This window comes from Petaurus breviceps, unplaced genomic scaffold, assembly GCF_028583685.1.
Source record: "Petaurus breviceps papuanus isolate PSGF00001 unplaced genomic scaffold, PetGlider_PUasm1.0 79, whole genome shotgun sequence".
Lineage (NCBI taxonomy): Eukaryota > Metazoa > Chordata > Mammalia > Diprotodontia > Petauridae > Petaurus > Petaurus breviceps.
Genome location: NW_027186523.1, coordinates 14,358,772 through 14,375,146, shown reverse-complemented (window position 1 = coordinate 14,375,146; position 16,375 = coordinate 14,358,772). Strand labels below are relative to the sequence as shown.

The window sequence follows — 16,375 nt, the reverse complement described above, 5'->3', positions numbered from 1 at the left end:
GAAGATTAAATTTATCTTGTTTCATTAGCAAGTATACAAGGATTTTTTTTTTTAATCAGGCTTAACCTAAAAGTTAAGCCTGGTGGAGATGCTAGAGTAAAGGTAATGTAAAAATTCCATTCTCTTGGAATTTAGTTTTCATGAAATATTTGCATTAAAAATGGAATGGTTACTGTATTTGTCAGCAGATCATTAAATTTAACATACATCTATTAAACATCTACTACATGCTTAAGGATGGAGATAAAAAACAAACACAAATTAAATATCCCCTGTCTTCAAGGAACTTTTTATTGAGGGAATGCAAATGTTCACAATAAGGTGCAAAGTGTATAAATAAGTAGAAAGTACAAAAAATGATTTTTAAAAAGAGACAACTGCACAGTTGATAAATTAAAGGATATGAACAGGCAGTTTTCAGGGGAAAAAATTAAAGCTATTCAGAATCATATGAAAAAATGTTCTAAATAACTACTAATCAGAGATATGCAAATCAAAACAACTCCGAGGTACCATATCACACCTATCAGATTGGCTAACATGGCAAAAGAAGAAAATGATAAATGTTGGAGAGGCTGTGGGAAAGTTGGAGATGTTGTCGGTGGAGATGTGAGCTGACCCAACCATTCTGGAGAGCAATTTGGAACTATGCCCAAAGGGCTATAAAAATGTGCATACCCTTTGACCCAGCAATGCCACTTCTAGGGCTGTATCCCAAAGAGATCATGAAAATGGGAAAAGGACCCACATGTACAAAATATTTATAGCAGTTCTTTATGTGGTGGCTAAGAACTGGAAATTAAGGGGATGCCCATCACCTGGGGAATGGCTAAACAACTTGTGGTATATGAATGTAATGGAATACTATTGTGCTATAAGACATGTTGAACAGATGGGCTTCAGAGAAACCTGGAAAGACGTATATGAACTGATGCTGAATGAGGGGAGCAGAACCAGGAGAACATTGTACACAGTAACAGCCACAGTGTGTGAGGATTGATTTTGATAGACAGCCCTTCTCAGCAATGAAAAGACCTAATACAATTCCAAAGGACACATGATGGAAAATACCAGCCACATCTAGAGAAAGAACTATGGAGCTGGAATGCAGAACAAAGCAGACTATTGTTTTGTTTTGTTTTGTTTTATTTTGTTGGGTTTTTTTTCTTTCTAATGGTTTTTACCATTCGTTATAATTTTTTTATGCAACATGACTAAAATGAAAATATGTTTAATAGGAATGTATGTGTAGAGCCCATATCAGATTGCAAGCTGTCTTGGGGAGTGAGGGGGAGAAAATTTAAAACTTATGGAGTAAATGTTGAAAACAAAAAATAAATAATTTAATTTTTAAAAAATAGATAACTGGAGAGGGAAGAATCAGGAAAGGCTTCATGTATGAGATGGTACTTGAGCTGTGTTCTAAAGGAAGCTAGGAATTCTCTGCAAGGGCAGGTAAAGAGATAGTGTATTCTAAATGTGGGAGACCATCTACGCAGAGACATGGAGGTGGAAAATGAGAAATGTTAAGTTCAGGGAAGAGCCAGTAGTCCAATTTGACTAGACTAGGAAACACACAAAGGCAAGTAATATAGAGAGTTAGGGGGTGGGAATCAAATTATATGCTAGCCTGAGGATTTTTTACTTTATCTTATTAGAAAAAGGAAACCATTGATAATCTTTGAGCATAGGTTCAGTCTATGTCTTAGGAATGGTAGTCTGGTGGCTGTGTCATAGATGGATTGGAGAGGGAAGAAAGTGGAGGCAGTAAGGTTATTAGGAAGTTATTGTTCTAGTTCCCACAAAAAGTAATACAGGCCTGAACTAGAGTAGAGGCAGGGTGAAGAGTAGAGAGAAGGGGGCAAATTTGAATCTATGGAGATAGAATCACTAGGATGTGACAACTGATTAGATATGAGGGTTTAGGAAGAGGAACAAGTTATGAATGGCTCCAAAGTTGGAAATTTGAGTGATGCTTTCAATGGAAATCAATAAGCATTAATCAGGTATCTATTATGTGCCAGCCACTGTGCTAGGGATCCAATTAAAACCAATGAAACAGTTTCTACTTGTAAGGAAATTATGACCTAATGGGAGAAACCAAAAAGTACAGATATAAATAAGTGCAACATAGCTATACAATGAATAGATACATATATAGAAATGGGGATGTTTGGAGGAAGGAGGGATTGGGGTAAAAATATATATTTCATTTTGGACATGTGTTTGAGTTGTTTGCGATGGGGTATCCAGGTAGAGATTCCAGCAGCATTTGGATGCTTGATCAGGTGATCTGGACTTAGGGTTGTGGAGTAGAGTAGCCTTAACAAATGCAGGTAGATTTAATTTTTGGAGAAATATTTAATGTATATTTAATTTGTCATAGCCTAATGCTTTTACATATTTGAAATGTTGACTTAAAATATGTAAACTAATATGCTAGGCTAGTACGTTAATGGAATCTACTTTTAATAGACTTTTTCATTTGAGAGTAAAATCCTATTTTAAAGCAGTATGGGGATAAGGTCTGGTCCTGGTATTGGGGAAAACAAAAGGGGAGATACATAAAGTCGACAGCAAATCTCATTGTGTGGTCCCTTTCAGGGCCATCTTTAGACATTTAAAATCTTAAAAAAATTGACGTCTAGGACAGCTTTGAAAAAAAAAGGTACAAATTGGCAACATGATGCTTGGAGGTTTGGGCTATTAGTAAAGGAAGGCTGATGAGCTGATTTAATATATGTGGGTATCAGTGATTTTTCCCCTTGTTGATATATTTTGTTTTTAATATCACATTCATTTCCAAATGTGCCCACCACTATCCATTGAGCCATCCCTTTTAACAGAGATTAAAAAGAGAAAAAAAGCACTTCAGTAAAAATGTCAGACACACTGACAGTGTGTGCCAGTGTCCCACACCTATAGTACTCACCTCTGCAATGAAGAGAGGTAGCTGCATTTTCTTTATTCTAGGGCCAAGCTTGGCAATTGTAACTCATAGCATTTAGTGTTGAATCTTTTTCATTCTTTCTGTTTATATTGTTGTAGCCATAGTATACGTTGTTTTCTTGGTCCTTTCTTCACCAGTCAGTTCATGTATGTCTTCCCATGTTTCTCTGAATTCTTCATCTTCATTATTCCTTAGGGTGTAGTAATATTCAATTGCATTCATCTATGACAAGTTATTTAGCCGTTCTCTAATTTATAGGCAGTTACCAGTCTATGACAATAGCTCTGAGGTACTTGCTGTCCTGGGTATGGGATAGGTCACATCATATACGAGCTGGCCAGATCTATCAGAATTGTAAACTGCATGACACTTGAATATTGAGGCCTATATTGTTTTAAACTTAGGAGTTGTTGTTTGTCCTTTGTTCTCCAAAAGGTCCATGACATCAGGGAGGTGATGCCATGACTTGCAAGTGAATTGGATTTAAGTGAGGGAGGGTTGTGCCTCACTTTCTTCTCCAGAGCCATCTGGGTCTAGTGGTAAGATAGAGATCACAATGACTGGAGATGACCCTGGATGCAGTGGGAGACCTTGGCCTTTTTAAGCTAAGGTCTTTCCCAGGGTTCAATTTGACAGAGGCAACCTCCATTCAGTGATTAAGGATAGGTAAGAAATGAGGCAAAGAATGGCCTCTTTTCCTGAGTTAAAAAAAAAATCACTCTGGGAGGGGAAGAACCTCAGGGTTTCAGGCCAAAACAGAAACAATTGCTATTTACACTTGCTCTGAGCCATTGGGCTCATCTGGGCCAATCAAAGAGAGCCACAGTGATTTGGGTTTAAGGCCTGGTCCTTAAGAAAGAAATCTAGTGGGTAAACTCCAAGACATCTGGTGAGAAACTTGTCAGGTAATATGTCACAGACTGAATATATATTGTATGTGTATGTGTATATGTGTATGTATGTATATATGTATATGTGTGTATATACATATGCATGTACACACACATACATACATATATATTTAATATCTTTTACAAATATGCCAGTCTAGGGTAAGAAACCTTTTAGGATATTATAAATTGGCAAGTCATGATTAAGCTATACCAACACAAATGAACAGGTTAGCAAAATTTCTTCAATGTTTAATGCATTTTTTACCTGTGAACTCTCCAGCCATTCTGTCTATTTTTGTTTGCAGGTTCCTTTTTCTCCTTCTATAGAATGGATTGTCTAACTAGATTGTTTCATTAAATGTCACCTTTTGGGACTACTTCATTGGATCACTGTCCAACCACCTTTCTTCCAGAGTTATTGGTTAACAATGTGGGATCCCAAGTGGAATGATAGTCCCTATTTGCCTTTCTCTAGGAATAAATCAGATTAGTGGTATAAGTTTTAACCTAATTTTACCAATTGCCCCCACTGAAATTCTATTCCAGTTCCTGAGTAGGAGGGGATTCTGAAATTCCCAAAGGTTATGCCATTACAGCATGAATTTTGGCAAGCCTGATCAAGTTGGAAGGACTTTGAGCCTGTCCTATAGAGCTGTTATCTGAAGAATAGCCTAACTCCATTCTTACAAGCTTATCACTGACAAACTAGGACTCCACGAATGCAGGGCAATTAATAGAAAGCCCTTCACATACAGGGGAGGGAATAAGATAGAGGGAAAAAGACAGATAGTAATCATTACTGTGAATGTGAATGGATGAACTCTCCCATAAAACAGAGGCAAATAGCAGAATGAATTAAAAATCATAATCCTACAATATGCTGTCTACAAGAAACACATTTGAAACAAGGGGATACTCACAGGGTAAAGGTAAAAGGCTGGAGTAAAATATATTATGCTTCACCTAAAGTAAAAAAAGGCAGGGGTAGCAATCTTTATCTCAGATACAGCAAAAGCAAAAATAGATCTAATTAAAAGAGATAAGGGAGGAAACTATATCCTGCTAAAAGGCACCATTGAGAATAAAGAAATATCATTACTTAACATATATGTACCAAGTGGTATAGCATCCAAATTCCTAGATGAGAAGTTAAGGGAATTAAGAGGAAGAAATAGATAACAAAACTATACTAGTGGGGGACCTCAATCTCCCCCTCTCTGAACTTGATAGATCTAACCTCAAAATAAACAACAAAGAAGTTAAGGAGGTGAATAGAATTTTAGAGAGGCTAGATATGATAGATCTCTGGAGAAAACTGGATGGGGTTACAAAGGAATATACCTTCTTCTCATTGGTACATGGCACATACACAAAAATTGATCATGTACTAGGGCATAAAAACCTCACAATTCAGTGCAGAAAGGCAGACATATTAAAGGCCTCATTCTCAGATCATGATGTGATAAAAATCATATGCAGTAAAGGGCCATGGAAAGATAGACTAAAAACATAATTGGAAACTAAATAATTTAATCCCAAAGAATGAGTGGGTCAAACAAGAAATTATAGAAACAATCAGTAATTTCATTCAAGAGAATGACAATAATTAGAGAAAATGGAGGTCAATGAATTGGGCATGCAATTGAAAAAGCTAGAAAAAGAACAAATTGAAAATTTCCCATTAAATACTAAATTAGAAGCAATGAAAACCAAAGGAGAGACTAATAAAATTGAATTTAAGAATTCATATAATATGAAAAAAACAATAAAATCAATAGACCCTTAGTCAATATGATAAAAAAAAGAAAGAAGAAAAACAAATTGAGTATCAAAAATGAAAAGGGTGACTCTACCTCCAATGAAGAGGAAATTAAAACAACAATTAGAAATTATTCTGCTGGGGTGGCCAGGTGGCTCAGTGAGTAAGAGCACCGGCTCCAGTGTCAGGATGACCTGGATCAAATCTGGGCTCAGATACTCATCACCACACCCAGAAATAACTGACCGTGTAACCTTGAGCAAGTTACTTAACCCCTTGCTTTAAAAAAAAAAAAAAGAAATTATTTTGCCAAATTGTATGCACATAAATTTGACAATCTTGGTGAAATGGATGAATATTTACAAAAATATAAATTGCCCAGATTAACTGAAGAGGAAGTAAATTGCTTAAATAACCCCCATCTCAGAAAAAGAAATCAAACAAGCCATCAGCGAACTCCCTAGGAAAAAATCTCCAGGGCCAGATAGATTTACTAGTGAATTCTATAAGACATTTAAAGAACAATTGATTCCAATACTCTACAAACAATTTGGGAAAATTAGTGAAGGAGTCCTACCAAATTCTTTTTATGACACAAATATGGTACTGATACCTAAATCAGGAAGAGATAAAATGGAGAAAGAAAATTATAGACCAATTTCCCTCATGAATATAGATGCAAAAATTTTGAATAAAATGTTAGCAAAAAGACTACAGCAACTTATTACAAGAAAGCCCTCCAGAAATGAGAACTTCATCTATAGGAAAGCCCTTTTTAATTTGGTATTTGTATAGGATGATCTCTATATGACACTAGTAAACACCTGTTGCAAGTATAGGGCTCTCTTTTATGCCTGGCTTGATGCTAATAATCAAAATATATTTCAACAAAGTTTATCTCTACAGTTTCTTCTATTAAGAAATATCCTCAGTGAGTAAGAGCACTGGCTCCAGTGTCGGGATGAACTGGGATCAAATCCAGGCTCAGATACTTAGCACCACACCCAGAAATAACTGGCTGTGTAACCTTGAGCAAGTTACTTAACCCCAATTGCTTAAAAAAAAAAAGAAATATCATATTGGGGGTGGCTAGGTGGCTCAGTGAGTAAAGCGCCAGCCCTGGAGTCAGGAGGACCTGAGTTCGGTTCTGGCCTCAGACACTTAATGCCCACACAAAAAAAAACTAGCTGTGTAACCTTGGGCAAGTTACTTAACCCCAATTGCCCTGCAAAAGGCATGTGAGATAAATTATTGAAGGGAAAAGTCTTTAAAAGTTTCATTTTGCTCAACTGGGTCAAATGCTTTTTTTCTTTTTTTTTTTTTGGTAATCAACACATAATAAAGATGGTAAAATGTATTCTTTTCACTTCTGTAAATTTTGTGACTGTGAAGACAGAAAATCATCTTCAAAAGTCTATCTAGTCCCTTCTTATATTTTCATCAGTGATAACTTCAAAGCATGCACTGGCCATTCTCATAACAATTTTAGGGAGAAAGGCATATGAATCAGCGGTTGCTGTTGTTCCTGTGGTCCCTCTTTTGTAATAATATCATATGTGATTTTTTCTCATTCTTTTGACATCTTCCTTGCTTGATCATGTTCATAAATGCCGCTTCCATTTCCTTATATTCAGAACTGAGGTGCTAGAGTTCAAATGTGGAGATTTCAATGTCATTGAAGCTGAGAATGGGCTACCACAGATATGCTGGCAAATTTGTATGATTTTCCATTTGTTTGTTTTTACCTTTTGCTTAGGATGATATAACTTACTTGGGACTCCTGCTAAGCATTCTGCAGGCTCATTTCCTCCTCCATTGCTTTTTATTGTTTTGTGATAAAATAATGTTTACATTCTTCTGCCTTTAAGAAAAATTGAATCCATGATTTCATTTAGTTTAAGAAATTCTTGATAAGATACTTCCTCTAATAATAATAACTAGAATTTATATAATCTCTTAGGGCTTGCAAAGCAATTTTTTTTTGCCTTTTGGAGGGAAATTGGGGTTAAGTAACTTGCCCAAGGTTACATGGCTAATTTTTTTTTGGGGTGGATGTTAAGTGTCTGAGGCTGGAACTGAACTCAGGTCCTCCTGACTCTGGGGCCGGTGCTCTTACTGCGCCACCTAGCCACCCCTTTGCAAAGCATTTTTAGATATTATTATCTCACATAGTCCTCACAACAATGATGTTGGTTTCAGCATTATTAGTACAGATGAGGAAACTGACTCTGATATATAGCCATTGTCTAAGGCAGGATCTGAACTTGGATCTTACTGAGTCTAAGTACAGCACTCTATCCACTGTGCCACCTAGTTCACAGCACCTTCTTTGCAATTTACAATCTTAGAGAGTTGCCTGGGCATTGAGAAGTTAAGTGATTTGTCTAGGGACACACAGGCATGTGGCAGAAGTGTAATTTGAAGAGAAGTCTTCTTGACTCCAAGGCCAAGTCACTCAACCCTCTGCCATGATACTTCTCTAGCAAATGGGTTTGTAGTATGAGCACCATTGTCTTTGGATATATATCTCCATTTGGTTAGGTGACTTGTCAAGGTTTTCTTTGTTTTGGGGGTTTTTCCCCCTACTTGTAGACACTGCTTTATATTTTCCTTTGGGTTTCATTTATAATAAGAACATCAATATTGATGTGGTTCAGTCCCTCTAGTTATTTATTAACTCATTGTTCATTTAACAAAAAATTTAAGTTTTGATTACTAATAGGATCATAGGTTAAATTATTTAGGGGTGGTTAAACAATGTTTTTAGAGAGTCTAAAAATCTTAGCATTCTATATCATTTCCCCTGCCAATCTATTGTTATTGCCAAAATAGAAAAAGGATATAGTGATTTAAGACCATTTTATATTTATCTTTCTTTCAGGAGTTTCTGTGGTCAAAAAATTCATTAACTATTGGCCAGCTTGCTGGGGCAGAACCTCTTTGTTCTTATCTTGATTCAACCTCTGATGACTGACATAGTCTGTTGCCAGGACCATACTTTGAGCATTCACCAATTGGTAGAATTTGCCAGATTTTGTTTTTGCTGCCATAGCCTCCAAGAACCAGTATCATTCCATGCCATGGGATTGTTCCTGGAACAGAAGTTTTGTGGTGGACCTATTTTTTTTTTAAACAATTGAATATAGATCAGAAAAATGTAAATTGAAAGCTTCCTTTGTGCCAACATAGCAGACTTCCTTATCCTCCTCTCCTCTCCCCCACACACACTCATCCTTCTACCTTCTATATTTTATTCTGAGTCTCTAGAAGGCAGCTGACTACTTCTCTCATCAGGATTCTAGGGGCAACTGTAGGAGGCTGGGATTTCAATACTGTTACTCACTAGCCCCCATCTGGGATGCTCTCCAATATCAATCAGCAAGTTGATAACAATTAGTTTTTGGAACTTCCTTTTAACTGGCCTCTGCTTCTACTTGTAGTGCATTCTGAGACCTTTGGTTGCTAGAGAACATTTGATGACCCTTCTGACCTTTAAAAGTTCACAAAGTTGTTACTTTATCAATTTTGTCTCCAAAACTCATTCACTTACAATAAAGAAAAACAGAAGGAACAGGTTCCATGTGTTCATCCATGTAACATGGATGCCAGTTGAGAGAGAGAGCAACCACTACCATTCCTCTATCCAGTAACAGCAATTCTTGTCCAATCTGATGTCAAAAAGGAAGGCAAAAATTCAAGGGGAATAGAATATTGATCTTTTTGTGTACAAACTCAGTACTAGCTCAGTGCCTTCTGAGTTTTCAGATCATCTAGCCCTGCAGCAAGACTTCCTGTCACCAAATAGCACCATTGCTTAATACCTCACCTCCTTCACTCTTTGCAGGAATTAGGCTCAACAAGTCTCCATCTGTGGTAGAATTAGAAGCAGCCAGGAGTTGTCTTCACTTGGATCCATACAAATATTAGCATGCTCTAAGGACTGGGCCTTCATTGTCCAGTACCCCACTTTGACACTTATGCTACTTTTCTCTGTTTGGAACTTTATTACAGGAAAGTCACTTACATCTCCATGAAAATTATTTTTTAGTGATACTGTACTAGGTTGTTTTTCTTTAAAGAAAAAATAGAGTTCTCTTTTTTCTTCAGTTTTATTGATGTGTTTTACCTCAGAAATATTTACAGTGCTTTGCAAAGGGTCTCTTGTAACAAGGTAAAATAGTTAGGTAAAACTAATAATACAGTGACTTAATCTGAAAGTTCATGCAATATTTCACATCTGTAGCCCCCTTGCCTCTTTAAAGAAAAAAAACCCCAGAAAATCTATTTCTCTCCCACCCTGACCCCTTTGAGATAAATGTGGAAAAGAGCAAATTTCTTGCAACAAATATTCATAGTCAAGCAAATAAAATTCTATCAATGGTATACAGATAGATAGATAGATAGATAGATAGATAGATAGATAGATAGATAGATAGACAGACATAGAGATGTATGTGCGAATGGATCTCATTCTAGACCCTAAATAAATAATCTCTCTGTAATGTAAACATGTAATAGCATGTTTTATCATCAATCCCCTGGAATCATGAATGGTCATTGTATTGATCATAATTTTTATAGTTTTCAAAGTTATTTGTTTTTACAGTGTAGTTATTACACAAATTGTTCTTCTGGTCTGCTAATTTCATTTAACTAAATAATTAATTGGAATTCACTTTGAAGGGTACATGTCATTATCAGGAATCCAGAGAAAATTATATTAGGGAGAGCTATTGCTAGGTGATACTTCTTCTGTCTTTCTAGTGAGAGATATACCATTCTCTTCCTTTATCCAGCTCAGCTAACTCTTCCAGAAGGAGTAGGTTAGAGCTTGTCCTTATTCCTGTCCATCATCTGAGGTCAAAGAGTGAGTCAGTACCTGAAAGTCACACATTTGTGCACATGACAATCCCAGTGTGGCTCAGTGTTCAGTCTGTCATTTTATCGGGTACTCCACCCTAGTTAGATGATACAAGGTGCATAGTTCCTTTAGCTCAGAGAACATGGAAGTTATAATAGCTATCTAAAAGATTTGAAAGAAATGACTAGAGTACTTCACCCTCTATTCCACCAGTTCTTTTCCTGAACCCAATACCATAATGAGTATTTAATTTTACTTCATAATACTTATATTAAAACCAAACCATAATACCTGACTGCCCTCTTTTTGTATATACATAGGATTATGAAGTGTCACAGAGAACATCAGACTTTTCATTCACACTTGCACATTAATAGCATCATTAATCCATCAAGGAGTATCAGATTTACCCACTTAGAAGCCACTATCAACTAGAGAAAGTACCCTAATATAAAATACCTTTGAAAGGAAAACAAACACATAGGTGAATAATAGAAAAAAATCCAAATTATCATGTCATATAGAATTACTATGAAAAGTTTTTTTATCCAAATTTCTTTTGATTTAAATTAAAGATGTTTTCATCACCAAAATTGCTTTCATTTATTGTCATTTTCATCAGTTTTTCTTTCTGATCTTCCCAAAAATAGGATCATCTTCACTATGACACATTGGTACTAAGAACCCAAGTAAACTGAATTCAGGTTGCATGTAAACCAGATTTTGGGCCAGGGAAGGAGAGAGGAAGAGAGATCTCAATAGAAAATGTAGTATTCATTGAACTTGACCTGTGTAAATTGGGTCAAACATTATTGAATTAAAAAGACTTTAGTGTAAAATTTGGTCATTGCCCATAGAAAACTTAATGATCTGTTTGGGAAGATAAGACAAATGTGAAATAATTATCACAATGAGGATTTTTTAATGGGTTCCATTACAGACCCTCTTCTCTTTTTCCTCTATGCTTTCATGCATTTAATTGACCTATAGTTTTCTTTGTCTGTTTTGACTCTTCCTGGTTTAGGCATCAGCATTATATTTGTGTCATAAAAGGAATTTTGTAGGACTCCTACTTTTTCTATTTTCCCAAATTATATAGTATTAGAATAAATTTTTCTTTAAATGTTGTAATGGTAATAGGAAGTTGAAGATCTTTCCTGCCCCTTAATAAGCCTAAGTTGAATTTGAGGAACTCCCTGATTCGAAAATATACTCTGCCCCCTAATAGGCTGAATGTGGTCACATGGAACCTGTGGTGGGAAGAGAACTCATGAGAGAAATTTTCTTTGAGGGAGGCTTGTTTTCAGGAAGGCACAACTTTTGTTACTTTGTAGCCAAGTGGGTCATGAGGCTTGTGATGTTCTCTGACCCTGGAGAAGGCTATACATACCTCTGAGGCAAGGTTTTGCTTTGGGGCTCACTTTGGGAAGAGTTGTGTGATTTGGCCAGATGAGACTCTGGGCAGTTATTGAGCCCCTGATGTTGAAAACCCATATGTTGGTGCTTCTCTCTGGTAACTAACTGTATGTATGTGATGGTCAGACACCTAGAAGCCCTGTCTGTTGAATTGTGTTATTTTCTTTGTCTGTATTTTTTGTCTGCTTTTAACCTCTGTTTGTATCCTCTGAAGTTCAGGGTGCTGACTTTTCCCCCTGAACTGGGTAAATTGTATATGTTTGATTGATTAAAGTAAGATTGTTAACCCTTTTTGAGTTGCTTTCCTTTAGAAAAAGCAGATCAAAGAACCTGTGCTATCAGCCATTCTGGGTATGCTAGGGTGTTTGCTGCTACAAATATTTGATAGAATTCACTTGTGAATCCATCTGATACTGAGGCTTTTTTTCTTAGGGAGTTCATTGATGGCTTGTTCAATTTTTCTTTTTCTAAGATGAGTTTATTTAAGCGTTCCATTTTCTCTCCTGTTAATCTGGACAGTTTATATTTTTGTAAATATTCATCCATTTCACTTAGATTGTCCAATTTATTGCCATACAATTAGGCAAAATAGCTTCAGTTTCCTTTTCATTGGTGATAAATTTACCCTTTTTCATTTTGGATACTTTTCATTTCCCTCCATCCTATTTTCCCTCATTTAAAGTGATGCTCACTCCCCTCCATTCTTTCCTACCACTGTATTAGTTTTCTACTTTTCACCTCTTCTTGTGAGATAATTTACTCCATACTACCTCTCCCTTCATTCTTCTCTCACTGCAATCCTCTTTCTCACCCCTTAAATTTTTTTGATATCATCCTATCAAAGTCAACTCATATCCCCCACCCTCTATCCATGCATACTCTTTCTAACTGCTCAAATAGTCATATAGTTTTTAAGAGTTACAAGTATCATCTTCCCATGTAGGAATGTAAACAGTTTAACCTTATTGAATAGCTTATATTTTCACTTTCTTGTTTACCTTTTTTATGCTTCTCTTGAGTCTTGTATGTGAAAATTAATTTTTCTATTTAGCTCTGGTCTTTTTATCAGGAATATTTAAAATTTCTCTATTTAATTGAATATCCATTTCCCCCCTTGAAGGATTATGCTTAGTTTTGCTGGGTAGATGATTCTTGGTCGTAATGCAAACTCTTTTGCCTTCTGGAATATCATGTTCCGAGCCCTCCAATCCTTTAATGTAGAAGTAGCTAGATCCTGTTTAATCCTGACTGTGGCTCCTTGATATTCAAACTGTTTCTTTCTGACTACTTATAGTATTTTCTCCTTGACCTGTGAGTCTGGAATTTTGCTATAATCCTGGGAGTTTTCATTTTGAGATCTCTTTCAGGAGGTGATCATTGTGTTTTTTTGATCACTAGTTTACCCTCTGGTTCTAGGATATCAGGGCAGTTTTCCTTGATAATTTCTTGAAAGATGCTGTCCAGGATCTTTTTTTTTTTCTATCATGGCTTTCAGGTAGTCTAATAATTCTTAAATTATCTCTCCTGGATGTATTTTCCAGGTTAGTTGTTTTTCCAATGTGATATTTCATATTTTCTTTTTTTTTCATTCTTTTGATTTTGTGTGATTGATCCTTGATGCCTCATAGAGTCATTAATTTCTGCTTGTCCATTTCTACTTTTTAAGGAATTATTTTCTTCAGTTAGCTTTTGTATCTCCTTTTCCATTTGGCCAATTCTACTTTTTAAGGAGTTGTTTTCTTCAGTGAATTTTTGTACATTTCCCCCCATTTTTGTGCTTCCTTTACTAAGCAGTGGACTTTTTTTTCCATGATTTTCTTAATTAACTCTAATTTCCTCATTTTTCTTCTATCTCTCTTATTTGATTAAAAATTTTTTTTCATCTTCCAAGAGTTCCTTCTGGGCCTAAGACCAATTCAGATTTCTCTTTGAGGCTTCGCATGTGGGCATTTCGATATCGTTATCCTCTTCTAGTTTGTGTTTGGATCTTGCCTATCTCCGTGCTAGCTTTCTATAGTCGGGATTTGTTCGTTTTTCTCATTTTCACCCTTTGAATGACTCTTAAAGTTGAGTGCTGCTTCTCGGATACAGGGTGCACTATACCATGCTTCTTGCACTGGAGGCCAGGGGTGTGGACCCTGGCCTGCTGTGCTGTGACCTCTGGACCTGGTTGCACCTTCTGTGCCCAGTGCCCAGGTTGGAGGCCTTATAGCTTACCTCTGGTGCCACTGGCCTACTGGGCTGCGGCCACTGGGCTTTGGTTGTTGAACTGTGCTGGGGCTAGGGGCTTCTTGCTGGCTTGCCTGGACACTACTTGTGCTGGGTTGTCCAGACTGACTTTTCTTGCAGTCTTTCTTTTTTTATTTTCCAATTTATTTATTTCTTTTTAGTTTCCAATATTCACTTCCACAAGATTTGGAGTTACAAATTTTTCTCCCTGTCTTTCCCCTGCCCCCACCCCAAAATAGCTAGCCTACTGAATACCCCTTTCACCAATCTATTCTCTCTTATAACCTCCCCTATACCCCCCCTAACTTTCTAGTAAGGCAAGATTAATTTCTATACCCTGATGCCAATATAACTTATTTCCCAGTTGCATGTAAAAAAAAAAGTTTTTTTTTAAATACACATTTGTTTTTTAAAACTTTGAATTCCAGATTTTTTCCCTTCTTCCTTCCTCACCCACGCCCACTAGGAAGAAAAGCAATTCAATATAGATTGTACATGTGTAGTTATCCAAATCATTTCCATAGTAGTTATATTGTGAAAGACTAACTATATTTCCCTCCATCCTATCCCTCCCCCACTTATTCTATTTTCTCCTTTGACCCTGTCCCTTTTCAAAATGTTTGCTTCTAACTACCCTCTCCCCCAATCTGCCCTCCCTTCTATCATCCCCCCTCTTATCCCCTTCCCCCCTATTTTCCTGTAGGGTAAGATACCTTATTGAGTGTGTATGTTATTCCCTCCTTAAGCTAAATTCAATGAGAGCAAGGTTGTCCCATTCACTTTTACTTTCCTGCTCTTCCCCTCCATTGTAACAGTTTTCTCTTGCCTCTTTTATATTAGATAATTTACCCTAATCTATCTCTCCCTTTCTCCTTCTCCCAATATATTCCTCTCTCACCTCTTAATTTAATTTTTTAGATATCATCCCTTCATATTTAGCTCATCCTGTGACCTCTGTGTATACATGCACATACATATCCATACCCTCACATATATATTTATATATACCTACACACTCCTATATATATACATATATATGTATATATACATACACACACATACATATTCCCTTCAACTGTCCTTATACTGAGAAAAATCTTATGAGTTACAATTATCATTTTTCCATGTAGGAACGTAAATAGTTCAACTTTAATATGTTAATATCATAAAACATATTATTTATATATTTATAAATTTTATTTATATACAAATTTATAAAATTATATATTATATATAAAATATATAATTATAAAATAATAATTCTTATGATTTCATTTCCCTGTTTACCTTCTCATGCTTCTCTTGCTTCCTGTATTTGAAAGTCAATTTTTCTGTTCAGCTCTGGTTTTTCATCAAGAATTCTTGAAAATACTCTATTTCATTGAATGACCATATTTTCCCCTGAAGCATTACACTCAGTTTTGCTGGGTAGGTGATTCTTGGTTTTAATCCTAGCTCCTTTAACCTCCAGAATATCATATTCCAAGCCCTTCAATCCCTTAGTGTAGAAGCTGCTAGGCATTGTGTTATCCTGATTGTGTTTCCACAATACTCAAATTGTTTCTTTCTTACTTGCAGTATTTTCTCCTTGACCTGAGAACTCTGGAATTAGGCTATAATATTCCTAGGAGTTTACTTTTTGGGATCTTTTTCAAGAGGTAATTGGTGAATTCTTTCAATTTCCATATTGCCCTCTGGTTCTAGAATATCAGAGCAATTTTGCTTGATAATTTCTTGAAAGAAGGTGTCTAGGCTCTTTTTTTTTTTTACCATGGCTTTCAGGTAGTCCAATAATTTTTAAATCATCTCTCCTGGATCTATTTTCCAGGTCAGCAGTTTCCCCCAATGCGATAATTCACATTGCCTTCTATTCTTTCATTTGTTTGGATCTGTTTTATAGTGTCTTGATTTCTCATAAAGTCATTAGCTCCAATCTAAATTTGAAGGAATTGTTCTCTTCCGTGAGTTTTTGAAATTCCTTTTCCATCTGGCAAATTCGGCTAAAAAGACATTTTTCTCCTCATTGCCTTTTTGGGCCTCTTCTGCCATTTGAGTTAGTCTCTTTTTTAAGGTGTTATTTTCTTCAGTCAGGCTGTTTGATTTTCTTGATTTTCTTGCATCATTTTCATTTTTCTTCTCAATTTTTCCTCTATTTGGTTTTCAAAATCCTTCTTGAGCTCCTCCTTGGCCTGTAACCAATTTATATTTTCCTTGCAAGCTTTTGATGCAGGAGTTCTGACTTTGTTGTCTTCCTCCCATTCTATGCT

The 16,375-nt window shown here is 36.1% G+C and overlaps 1 protein-coding gene across 2 annotated transcripts in view; it reads right to left on the bottom strand.

The window, feature by feature from the left end:
- LOC138175834 (enoyl-CoA hydratase domain-containing protein 3, mitochondrial-like) overlaps positions 1–16,375 on the bottom strand; it is a 132,845-nt gene that overhangs the window by 89,456 nt on the left and 27,014 nt on the right. The window contains exon 1 of one of the 2 annotated variants that reach the window (XM_069106389.1): positions 2,933–3,395. The exons of the other annotated variant lie outside the window; for it this stretch is intronic. Within the exon in view, the coding sequence (XP_068962490.1) occupies positions 2,933–2,959 (27 nt within the window). The 5' untranslated portion in view covers positions 2,960–3,395. Of the gene's footprint in view, positions 1–2,932; positions 3,396–16,375 lie in introns of those variants that run through there. 2 annotated transcript variants of the gene reach the window in all.